Raw genomic sequence first — 13,284 nt, forward strand, 5'->3', positions numbered from 1 at the left:
GGAAGATAAAAATTATGATCAAAGCTTTATTATAAAATTTTATGAAAGATGGTGACCAGATCCTTCTGCGTAGTGTCCCTCCCTCTTATTTTTTTCTCAGTGGCTTTTTGGAAAAAGTTGGTTTTTATATATTTGGTTTGTAACCAGATACCTTAATGTGAACTTTCTTATTACATATTTCGTAGTGTTTCTTTTTTGGATTTTCTAGTTAGTTGTATCATTTGCAATTCAACGATTTTTTTCAGTATATAGATCTTTTGTTACTTTTACTTGATCATTGAATTGCTAGAACGTCCTAACAATGTCAATTAATAATGGTAATAGCAAACATCTTGTCCACCCTATAATGCCTCTGATGTTTTATTATTGAGTGTGATGTTAGTTGTTGTTTGGAGACAAATCACTAGAATTTAAGCTCCATGCAAGTAGAAATATATATATTTGGTTTTGTTAACTGCTGTCTTCCTAAGAGCATCTAAAACTGATCCGAGGACATCGTAGACTCTCAATAAATATCTGCTGATTGTCTTCCAACCTTAGTATATTCATATGATCTCTGGTGAGATTACTGTGTTTTAATTATAGTATGTTATTTGAATTGGGTGCTAGATTTCTGAAAATGTATTCCTAAGTTATATTTAGTTATTCAACAAACTTTTAAGCTCTGGAATTATACCAGAGAACAAGACTAATAGCCTACTCCCATGAAATTCTAGATATCATGAAATTCTAGATAATTTCAATTTGTAATAAATGCTGTGAATAAGATGAGTGTACGAAATGTAACAGGATCTGGGAAGTTATTTTAAATAAGGTGGTGAAGGGGCACCTGGGTAGCTCGGTTGGTTGAGCCCCCGACTTTGGCTCAGGTCATGATCTTATGGTTCGTTAATTCAGGCTCCACATTAGGCTTTCTGCTGTCAGTGCAGAGTCTGCTTTAGATCCTCTGTCCTTTCTCTGCCCTTACCCTGCTTGCTCTCTCTCTCTCAAAAATAAAGAAACATTTAAAAAATAAATAGGATGGTAAAGAAAGGCATTTCTGAGGAGGTTGTATTTGAGCTGACACCCAAATAATGAAAAGGGATGATGAATGTGAAAATCTTGGGGGGATTTTCTGCATTTCAGGCAGAGGAAATGATGATCTGTATGATAATTTTGTGCTATCTCCTTGTTAGATTTTTATTTCAAGCATAAGTGGCTTTATTAGATCATGGGCTTGATAAAATGAATTGAGAAGGGTATATATATAGCACAGATTTGAAAGAAAGCACTTGAAACTTTGTTTCTGCCGGTTCTCTATTAACTTTTTCATGTTTTCCCCATCATTCACAATTTCTTTGTTACATCTTTTTGTTTATTTTTTTTAAGTTTCCTTATTTATTTTTGAGAGAGTGAGCGGGGAAGGGGCAGAGTGAGAGGGAGAGAATCTTGATGCTGTCAGTGTGAAGCCTGACTTGGGACTTGATCCCATGAACTGTGAGATCATTACCTGAGCCAAAATCAAGAGTTGAATATTTAACCAACTGAGCCATCCAGGCACCTCTTAGCTACATTACATGTTTCTTGATGAGCTTTCCTAGGAGATGCTTTTTTCTTAGATATTTCCAAGGTTTTTAGCATAGGCTATACACAGTAGCATGTTTTCTACTCTCTTTTGTATCTGTTCTATTATCCTCTCATTGTTTTTATTATATTTTCTTTTTTAAAAATGAGACTTGCTGGAGACTGGTTTATTTTAATGTGTTTGGTTTATAAAAAGCTCTTGTATTTATCAGTTCTTATTTTCTTCTTTCTTTTTTATTTTTTAAGAAAAATCTGTTCACCCTTTTGTAGATTCATATTCTTTTTCTTAGCATTTGATTTTTATAGCTTGGTTAATTTATTTGTATTCTTCCTTGCATTGAAGGCTGTGAATTTTCAGAAGAAAATACATTTTTTTTTTTATTAAATTTTTTTTTTTTCAACGTTTTTTATTTATTTTTGGGACAGAGAGAGACAGAGCATGAACGGGGGAGGGGCAGAGAGAGAGGGAGACACAGAATCGGAAACAGGCTCCAGGCTCTGAGCCATCAGCCCAGAGCCCGACGCGGGGCTCGAACTCACGGACCGCGAGATCGTGACCTGGCTGAAGTCGGACGCTTAACCGACTGCGCCACCCAGGCGCCCCCAGAAGAAAATACATTTTTAAAGTTTTGATTTTCTTCTTTGACCCAAGGGTTATTTAGGAACATATTTGGAGTTTGTAGTAGCTCATTCTTTTGTTTTTTGTTTACCTTTTCATATCAGTGTTTCATTTTATTTCATATAGGTATTTATTGAGGTCCTTACAGCTTTTTTTTAATTTAAAAAAAGTGTTTTTTTTAACGTTTATTTTTTGAGAGACACAGAGAGACAGAGCATGAGCAGGAAAGGGGCAGAGAGAGAGGGCGACACAGAATCCAAAGCAGGCTCCAGGCTCCGAGCTGTCAGCACAGAGTCCAACACGGAGCTCAAACTCAAGAACCGCAAGATCATGACCTGAGCCAAAGTCGGACGCTCAACCGACTGAGCCACCCAGGTGCCCTGAGGTCCTTACAGCTTAATAATGTTCCATTAACATTATGAAACATATTTTTTTAATTAAATGTTTTAAACTTAGAGAAAATACAGAGATAAGGGAAACAACCATGTACCTTCCATCCAGCTCCTGAAAGCCAGACATTTTGCATTACTTGTTTAAAATTTCTTTGAAACAAATATGGATAAACTTAAACCCCGTGTAAGTTGCTTACATGTCATCCCTGTCCAACCCCCTACCTTTCTATTCCTTCTTTCTGAGAAGTAACCACTGTTGACAACTAGATGTTTATCAAGGAATGTGGGGTTTTTATTGGATAAAGGTTCGTGTCTGTATTCAGTCAAGCTTATTACATGTATAATTAAAATTCGCTATTTCTTTTCTGTTTACTTAATGAGACTACTGGACATGATGAACTTGAATGTGGTTTCATAGATTTCTTTATTTCTTACTGATGATGTTTTTTTTCTAATTATAAAAATAATACATGTCTTCCCAGAATTTGGAACACAAGAGTTGATAAAATTGAAAATGAAAATTCTTGGTAGTCCACTTAAGATAACCACGTCTGATGTTTTAATGTATGTCCTTCCGGACCTTCTTATATGTGCTGGAAATATATGTGTATGCTTTTCCAGTGTTAAAAACAAATATATCAAAGAAATGCTTATTTTTTGTACATGCTGTGAAAGGGCAGTCCATGGTGCAGATAAAAAGCATGAATACATTTTATGTCTATTTTCGGGGAAGTACTTCCTTACTCTTGTATAGTTTGACTACTTTATTTGACACAGAAAGACAAGTGGCTGTTAGAGCTTTTTTATAATATCTTTTAATATCAGATGATGCTTTTTGTTTTAAATTCTACTTTGATATATTAATACTGTTGCCCCTGCTTTTCTTTATTTTTTTTTTTAATGTTTATTTATTTATTTGGGGGAATAGGGGAAGCAGAGAGGGAGGGAGACAGAGGATCTTAAGCAGTCTGCACTGACAGCAAAGAGCCTGACCTGGGGCTTGAACCCACGAACCATGAGATTATGACCTGAGCCAAAACCAAGAGTTGGATGCTCAACCAACTGAGCCACCCAGGCACCCCACTGCTTTTCTTTATCGATTTTCAGTTACCTGGTATAATGTCAACCATCCTTTAATAGGAAACAACTTATCAAAATATTAGAAGCTTTTTGCAAAAATAACTGCACGTGTGCATACCCACACAAAGAATTCCAAAAAACGTAAAGAATTAAAGCTGTAAATAAATAAATAAAAAGGAAGTAAGTGTTCTCCCTTAATTCCACCACTTCTTAGATAGCTGGTTAAGTTTTAGTGTATAGCCTTTCAGATTTTCTAAGTTTTTTTTAATGTTTTTATATACTGGAGAGAGAGCGCACACGTGTGCACGCAAGTTGGGGAAGGGCAGAAAAAGATAGGGAGAGACAGGATCTGAAGCAGCTCCAGGCTCTGAGCTGTCAGCACAGATTCTGATGTGGGGCTCGAACCGACAAACCGTGAGATCATGACCTAAGCCAAAGTCATACACTTAACTGACTGAACCACCCAATGCCCCACCTTTCAGACTTTTTATATGCATTTAGATGACTACATAAATTGAAGTATAATTTTCTTGTTACACAGGTGGGATTATGCCACCTTTACAGCTTTTTTCACTTAAATCTGTTTCCGTAACTCATAAAAATAATACATGAACTATATTAAAATAATTCTAGTTTTAAAAAGTTTAAAGCCTAAGATGAAATATGAAAAAAAAATCCCATTCGGATCACTTTCCTACTGCAATCTTTTAGTCCTAAATCTCCAACATAGTGATATTAACAATTTTTTATTTGTTTACACATACTTTTATGCCTGTCTAAAACTCTATATATATTTTCCCCGAAATAAACCAGAGGTTCTCAGACTTTGTGGTGTCACTCTTTATACTTAAGAATTATTGGGAACCTGGGGGTGCCTGGGTGGCTCAGTTGGTTAGACATCCAACTTCGGCTCAGGTCAGGATCTCGCGGTTAATGGGTTCGAGCCCTGCATTGGGCTCTGTGCTGACAGCTCAGAGGCTGGAGCCTTTAGACTCTGTGTCTTCCTCTCTCTGCCCCTCCCCCGCTCATGGTCTCTGACTTTCAAAAATAAATAAACATGAAAAAAAAAAAAGAATTATTGGGAATCAGGACACCTAGATGGCTCAGTCAGTCAAGTGTCTGACTTGGGCTCAGGTCATGATCTCATAGTGAGTTTGAGCCCCACATCAGGCTCTCTGCTGTCAGCACAGAGCCCATCTCCATCCTCTGTTCTCCCTCTGTGCCCCACCCCCACTTGTGCACGTGCTCTCTCTGTGACTCTATCTTTCAAAATAAGTAAACTTAAAAGAAAAAAAAGAATTATTGGGAACCTCCATAGAGCTTCTTTTTATATATGGGTTATATCAGTTGATATATTAACATATTACAAATTAAAACAAATTTTTTAGTTCAACTTAAAAATAATAAACTCATTACATGTTAACATAAATTTTTGCAAATCTCTTTAATGTTTGGCTTAATAGAGAAAAAAACTGTGACGCCTGGGTGGCTCAGTCAGTTGAGCGTCCAACTTTGGCTCAGGTCATGATCTCATGGTCTGTGGGTTTGAGCTCTGTGCTGACAGCTCAGATCCTGGAGCCTGCTTCAGATTCTGTGTGTCCCTCTCTCTCTGCCCCTCCCCCACTTGCACTCTGTCTCAAAAATAAACAAACATTAAAAATAAGTAAAAAATAGAAAAAAACTAGATTTTCTTATCTGCTTCTGCCTCTGATCTCTTGTGATATATAATTTTATTTTTAAATTAAAAAAAATTTTTTTAAGTTTATTTATTTTGAGAGAGAGGGAGAGAAAATTCTAAGCAGGCTCCATGCTGTCAAGGGGAGCCTGTTATGGGCTCAAACTCATGAACCATCATGATCTGAACTAAAATCAAGAGTGGACCACTTAACCAGTTGAGCCACCCAAGGCACTCCGTGATGCGTAGTTTTGAAGTATATGAGGAACATCCAGTTTCATGCAAGATATAGTTAGAAATGGGAAGAGTATTTCAATAGCCTTTTCAGATAACCATGGATGTTCTTTGATAGTGTGATAAGTTTCTTAAAGGTTAGTTGTAATATGGAATTTGAAACCATACCAAGGAACTTTTCATTCTCTTACATTGAAATCTATTGATCTGTCTTGCACTTTTTTTTTTTTCTTACTGTCTTTTTTTTTTTTTTTTTTTTTAAGTTTATTTTTAGAGAGAACACACATGCATGCACACGTGTGCAAGCAGGGAAGGGGCAGAGAGAGAGAGAGAGGGAGTAAGAGTATCCCAAGTAGGCTCCACACTGTCAGTGCAGAGCCCAATGTGTGGGGCTCGTTGTTGCTTACATTTCATCCCTATCCAACCCCCCACCTCCTTTCTATTCCTTCTTTCTGAGAAGTAACCACTGTTGACAGCTAGGTGTTTATCAAGAAATGTGGCTCACCAAATGTGAGATTATGACCTGAGCTGAAGTCAAGAGTCAGACGCTTAACTGGCTGAGCCATCCAGGCCACACTCTGAATGGTCTTTCTAATGTAGTTAGTAGACCCTTTCACACACAATTTTCTGAGAGGCATCACTTTTCTTCAGTTCTTTTTTTGAGGTCTAGTCTTAATTTTTATTTGTTTTAATTAAAAATGTTTTTTCTTGGTGCACCTGGATGGCTGCTTGGGATTCTCTGTCTCCCTCTCTCTGCTTCTCTCATCTTCTCTCTCTCTCAATAAACTTAAAAAAATGTTTTTTATTGAGGTATAATTGACATGTAACGTTATTAGTTTCAGTTGCACAACATAATGATTATTTTGATATATTGCAAAATAATCACCACAGTAAGTCTGTCAACATACATAGTTACAGACTTTATTCTTGTGATGAAAACTTTTAAGATCTAGTCAGTTCATTACCTCCCCCGGCATCCTTGAAGCCCCCTGGCTACTCTAGCCCCTCTTTGGCTTTGTGCCTTGAGCCTGACTTGGAGAGAATATTTGGGGATAGGTCGGCTTCAGGATGCTGGATCCAGTCATCTTTTTCTTTCTTTTTTTTTTTTTTTTAATGTTATTTATTTTTGAGACAGAGACAGAGCATGAGCAGGGGAGGGGCAGAGAGTGAGGGAGACACATAATCTGAAGCAGGCTCCAGGCTCTGAGCTGTCAGCACATAGCCCGATGCGGGGCTTGAACTCACAGACTCTGAGATCATGACCTGAGCTGAAGTCGGACGCTTAACCGACTGAGCCACCCAGGCACCCCAGTCATCTTTTTCTTAAGTTATATGTTTAGTCCTTTCACATGTTGAACTTCCCCCATATCTGTTTCCCAAAAATAAAATGTTCCTTAAAGACCATCATGAGTCAGAAATGGAACTGGCGGCAGCAGCTATCAGTTGAGCTATCTCGTGTCGGCCACCTGCTTTCTTCTCCCATTACTTCTCTATTGTTGTCTTCTCTAGAAAGCCAAACCATGAGCACCAGTTTACGCATCTAGCAAGGTAGTGCTGGTGGTTGACACGAGGCTCTCAGTTCCTTGGCATGTGAAATGCTCCATAGGACTGCTTGAGTATCCTCCCACCATGGCAGTTGACTTCGCGGTTAACTTGACTCATATCAGTGTTAAGACTACATCTGGTCTCTCCTTTGCTGTCCTGGGCCTCGTGCTTTCTTTGTCACTCCCCTCCCACAAGGTCCTGCTGAAAAGTGGTTGATGTGTCTTGCACTTTGTGAGGATTTTTGACTGTAGCTTGATTTCATTACTTCAAGCATTCATTATTTGGAAAATATTGTTCACTGAATTAATACAGATCTTCCAAATGTTGTTGCATTTTACCATATACATAATTTCATGTGTTAAAAGCACCACCAAACTCATCAGAAAAGCTTTTTTTTTTTTTTTTTTTTTTTTTTTTTTTTTATTTATTTTTGGGACAGAGAGAGACAGAGCATGAACGGGGAAGGGGCAGAGAGAGAGGGAGACACACAGAATTGGAAACAGGCTCCAGGCTCCGAGCCATCAGCCCAGAGCCTGACGCGGGGCTCGAACTCAACAGACCGCGAGATCGTGACCTGGCTGAAGTCGGACGCTCAACCGACTGCGCCACCCAGGTGCCCCGAGAAAAGCTTTTAAGAGGTATTAGGAAATTGGCAGGTTTACAGTGGCAGATATAAGTTTGCAAATTCTAATTTATAATTGACAATAATTGCTGTTAGTTTTGGGTTTTAAATTAACAGCTTTATTATTGATATGTAATTCACATACCAAACAGTTCACCCATTTCAAATGTGAAATTCAGTAGTTTTTAGTATATTCACATTGTTGAGCATCCATTACCCCCATCAGTTTTAAAATATTTTCCCAAAAATGTTTTAAAATATTGAGAACCCCCCCCCCCCCCGCAAAATAACCCATGCCCTTTAGCTATTACCCTGCTGCTTCTATCCCTCCCTGCCCCTAAGCAACTAATCTACTTTCCATTTATAGATTTCCCATACTTCCATATGAATGGAATCATAGTATGTGGTCTTTTGTGACTGGCTTCTTTTACTTAAGATAATATTGTCAAGATTCATCCATGTTGTAGCATGTATCCGTACTGCATGCCTTTTTTTGTGTTGTGGTAAAATGTACATAACATAAAAGTTTGCCATTTTTTTTAAGTTTATTGTTTAATTTATATCCAAGTTGGTTAGCATATAGTGCAACAGTGATTTCAGGAGTAGATTCCTTAATGCCCCTTACCCATCCCCTCCTCCCACAATCCCTCCAGCAACCCTCTGCTTGTTTTCTATATTTAAGAGTCTCTTATGTTTTGTCCTCCTCCCTGTTTTTATATTCTTTTTGCTTCCCTTATGTTCATCTGTTTTGTATCTAAAAGTCCTCATATGAGTGAAGTCCTATGATGTTTGTCTTTTCTGACTAATTTCCCTTAGCATAATACCCTCCATTTCCATCCACGTAGTTGCAAATGGCAAGATTTCATTCTTTTTGATTGCCGTGTAATACTCCATTGATTGCCGTGTATACTCCATACACACACACACCACATCTTTATTCATCTATTGATGGACATTTGGGCGCTTTCCATACTTTGGCTATTGTTGATAGCACTGCTATAAACATTGGGGTGTATGTGTCCCTTCAAAACAGTGCACCTATATCTCTTGGGTAAATACCCAGTAGTGCAGTCGCTGGGTCATAGGGTAGTTCTATTTTTAATTTTTTGAGGAACCCTCATACTGTTTTCCAGAGTGGCTGCACCAGTTTGCATTCCTACCAGCAGTTGCAAAGAGATCCTCTTTCTCCGCACCCTCGCCAACATCTGTTTGTTGCCTGAGTTGTTAATGTGAGCCATTCTGACAGGTGTGAGGTGGTATCTCATTGTGGTTTTGATTTGTATTTCCCTGATGATGAGTGATGTTGAGCATCATTTCATGTGTCAGTTGGCCATCTGGATGTCTTCTTTGGAGAAGTGTCTCTTCATTTCTTTGGCCAGTTTCTTCACTGGATTATTTGGTTTTTTGGGTGTTGAGTTTGAGAAGTTCTTTATAGATTTTGGATACTAACCTTTATCTGACAGGTCATTTGCAAATATCTTTTCCCATTCTGTCAATTGCCTTTTAGTTTTGCTGATTGTTTTCTTTGCTGTGCAGACGCTTTTTATTTTGATAAGGTCCCAATAGTTCATTTTTGCGTTTGTTTCCCTTGCCTCTGGAGAGGTGTTGAGTAAGAAGTTCTTGCAGCCAAGGTCAAAGAAGTTTTTGCCTGCTTTCTCCTCTAGGGTTTTCATGGCTTCCTATCTTACATTTAGAGCTTTTATCCATTTTGAGTTTATTTTTGTGTATGGTGTAAGAAAGTAGTCTAGGTTCATTTTTCTGCATGTTGCTGTCCAGTTTTCCCAGCACCACTTGCTGAAGAGACTGTCTTTCTTCCATTGGATATTCCTTCCTGGTTTGTCAAAGATTAGTTGGCCATGCGTTTGTGGATCTATTTCTGTGTTCTGTATTGTGTTCCGTTGATCTGAGTGTCTGTTTTTGTGCCAGTACCATACTGTCTTGATGATTACAGCTTTGTAATACATCTTGAAGTGAGACATTGTGATGCATCCAGCTTCGGTTTTCATTTTCAAGCTTGCTTTGCCTATTCAGGGTTTTTCTGGATCCATACAAATTTTAGAATTGTTTCAGTTCTTTGAAGAATGCTGGTGTTATTTTGATAGGGATTGCAAAAGTTTACCATTTTAATCATTTTAAGATTACGATTTTGTTGCATTAAGTACATTATTGTGCAGCCATTACCACTATCTGTTTTCAGAATTTTTTCATCTTCCCAAATTGAAACTCTGTACCCATTAAACGATTATTTCCCATTATCCCCTTTCCCTGCCTCTGGTAACCACAATTCCACATTTTATCTTTATAAAATTTGACTATTTTAGATACCTGATGTAAGAGGCATCAGACAGTATTTGTCCTTTTGTGTCTGGCTTATTTTGCTTAGCATTATGTTTTCAAGATTTATCCACGTCATGGTGTGTATCAGTACTTCATTCCTTTTTATTGTCAAATCATATTCCTTTGTATGAATATACCACAGTATCTTCATTCATTAGTTGATAAACGCTTGGACTGTTCCCACTTTAATCTATTATCAGTAATGTTGCAGGGAACGTTAGTGTACAAGTTTTTGTGGAGATGTATGTTTTCATTTCTCTTGGGTGTATAGCTAGGAGTAGAATTGCTGGCTCCTATGACAACTCTATGTTTAACCTTTTGAAGAACTGCCAGACTCTTTCCAAAGAGGCTACACTATTTTACATTCCAGTAGTAGTGGCTAAGGGGTCCAATTTCTTCACATGTCACCAACATTTGTTAATATCTGTCTTTTAAAATTTTATTTTTTTAATGTTTTTATTTTTGAAGGAGGGAGAGAGAGAGACAGAGCATGAGTGGGGGAGGAACAGAGAGAGGGAGACACAGAATTCGAAGCAGGCTCCAGGCTCCAAGCTGTCAGCACAGAGCCCATTGCGGGGCTTGAACTCACGAACTGTGAGATCACGACCTGAGCCAAAGTTGGACGCTTATTGACTGAGCCATCCAGGCACCCCAATATCTGTCTTTCATATGATAGCCTTTTGGTGGGTGTGAAGTAGTATCTTGTGGTTTTGGTTTGCATTTTTCTAATGGCTAATGATGATAGAGCATCTTTTCACGCGTTTGTTGGTTGTTTGTAAATCATCTTTGGAGAGCATCTATTCAAGTCCTTTGCCCATTTTTAAATTAGGTTATTGTCTTTTTGATGATGAGTTGTAAGGGTTCTTAATGTATTCTAGATGCTACACTCTTATCAGATATATGATTTGTAAATCTTTTCTCCTATTCTGTGGGTTGCCTTTTGACTCTTTTGATAGTGTCCTTTGATGCACAAAAGTTTTCAGTTTTTTTGTTGTTTTTTTATTTATTTTTGGGACAGAGAGAGGCAGAGCATGAACGGGGGAGGGGCAGAGAGAGAGGGAGACACAGAATCGGAAACAGGCTCCAGGCTCCGAGCCATCAGCCCAGAGCCTGACGCGGGGCTCGAACTCACGGACCGCGAGATCGTGACCTGGCTGAAGTCGGACGCTTAACCAACTGCGCCACCCAGGCGCCCCTGTTGTTTTGTTTTTATTTTTTTATTATTTTTTTTTTCAACGTTTTTTATTTATTTTTGGGACAGAGAGAGACAGAGCATGAACGGGGGAGGGGCAGAGAGAGAGGGAGACACAGAATCGGAAACAGGCTCCAGGCTCCGAGCCATCAGCCCAGAGCCTGACGCGGGGCTCGAACTCACGGACCGCGAGATCGTGACCTGGCTGAAGTCGGACGCTTAACCGACTGCGCCACCCAGGCGCCCCTTGTTTTGTTTTTAAAGTAAGCTCCATGCCCAATGTGGAGCTTGAACTCCCAGCCCTGAGTTCAAGAGTCAACATGCTTTTCCAACTGAGCCAGCCAGGTGCCCCAAACGTTTTCAGTTTTGATGGAAGTCCCAGTTTATCTAATGTTTTTCTTTTGTTGTTTGTGCTTTTACCATCATATCTAAGGAACAATTGCCTAATCCAGGGTCATGAAGATTTTCACCTATGTCTTCTTTTAAGAATTTTATAATTTCAGCTCTTACATTTACGTCTTTGATGTGTTTTGAGTTAATCTGTGTATATAATATGATTTAAGGGTTCAAGTTCATTCTTTTGCATGTTAGCGTCCAGTTGTCCCAGCATCATTTGTTGATAGACTGTTCTTTCCACATCGAATTGTGCCTTTATACTTGAAAATATGAAAACTTAGAGAACTGCCTGGCGTTAGCCACACTGCAAAATTTAAAGCCAACTATCACGGTGAGAGAACACTCAAGTCCTCACTTCTTACAGCAACTGTAGTTTCCCAAAACCACTCTCAGGTTTGATAATTCACTAGAAGAGTTAACTAAAAGCTATTATACTCATGGTTACGATTTATTGTAGGGAAAGGGTATAGATTAAAATGAGCTAAAGGAAGAGATCTATAAGGCAGAATGTTGAGTTCTAAGCACAAAGCTTCAGTATTCCTCTTTCATGCAGTCAGAATGCATTATCCTTCTGGCAAAGATTTGTGACATTATGCATGAAGTATTGCCAGTCAGGGAAGCTTACCTCAGCTTCAGTGTCCAGAGTTTTCATTGGGTCTTATTTACACAGTATAATTGTTTTTGATTGATTACCTATGATTGAACTCAGTCTCCAGGTCAACTGATACTGCATTACCCACAGTCCCCACCCTAAACCCCATGGTTGATCTTTCTGGGGTGGCAGTCTACCCTATCAGGTATAGATTATCTCCCAGAATCCAGAGCCAAATACCAGATCTTTTTTTGGACACAGTGAAATTTTTTACTACACTGGGACAAGTATCCATTTTCTGGGGCAGAGTTAATAAGAGAATAAGGCGTTTTACTGAATATCCTCTGTCAGGATTATATTAGGATCTTTATGTATGTACATCTTACTAAATTTTCAAATTAACCCTGAGAAATACTGTTCCTCCTTTTTGCATATGAGGAAACTGAGGCTCATAAGCCAGGCGACTATTGTGAGTGGTGGAGCTAAGATTCAGACCTAAGTTTCTGTTTCAAAGCCAAGCCCTCCACCAAACACTGCTCATCAGAGTTGCTCCATCAGACCGCTCTAGGGGCACTTCCTACATTGTATTCTCTGTGGATGGCTTTCCTTCACACAGTGAAGCACCTTGGATCCCAGCCACTCTAAATAATACATACCATCTGAATAAAAGCAGTTGTGTTTACTGCACAAATGGAGCTTTCAGATAAATTTCTTGGACTCCTCTACTGTGAATTCTGGAGCCATCACCACACATTGCCTCCCAGCAAAGCAAGTTAAAGGTCTATGAAGATATACTCATCATATAACCTGTTTTGAAGTACCAAGCAATGGTGTTACTTTTAGGTTGATTTGAGCAACACTGAAACTCTTGCTGCTCTTTTTTTCTTCTCAGGCTGCTGTACAGGACCGATTGAATGAACAAGAGGGTGTACCAAGTGTTTTCAACCCACCTCCATCCCGACCCTTGCAAGTTAATACAGCTGACCACAGGATCTACAGCTATGTTGTCTCAAGACCACAACCAAGGGCAAGTTATT

At 38.8% G+C, this 13,284-nt stretch overlaps 1 protein-coding gene across 2 annotated transcripts in view; it reads left to right on the top strand.

Moving 5' to 3' along the window:
* The window catches only part of FAF2 (Fas associated factor family member 2), a 78,734-nt gene that overhangs the window by 45,959 nt on the left and 19,491 nt on the right, over positions 1-13,284 (top strand). For both annotated transcript variants that reach the window (XR_009260166.1, XM_058724034.1), the window contains exon 3: positions 13,140-13,274. Coding sequence is in view for 1 of the 2 variants with exons in the window: in XM_058724034.1 (XP_058580017.1) it covers positions 13,140-13,274 (135 nt within the window). In the remaining variant the exon portion in view is untranslated. The remainder of the gene's footprint in view (positions 1-13,139; positions 13,275-13,284) is intronic.

The sequence above is a fragment of the Neofelis nebulosa genome, chromosome 1 (genome assembly GCF_028018385.1).
Source record: "Neofelis nebulosa isolate mNeoNeb1 chromosome 1, mNeoNeb1.pri, whole genome shotgun sequence".
Classification (NCBI taxonomy): domain Eukaryota; kingdom Metazoa; phylum Chordata; class Mammalia; order Carnivora; family Felidae; genus Neofelis; species Neofelis nebulosa.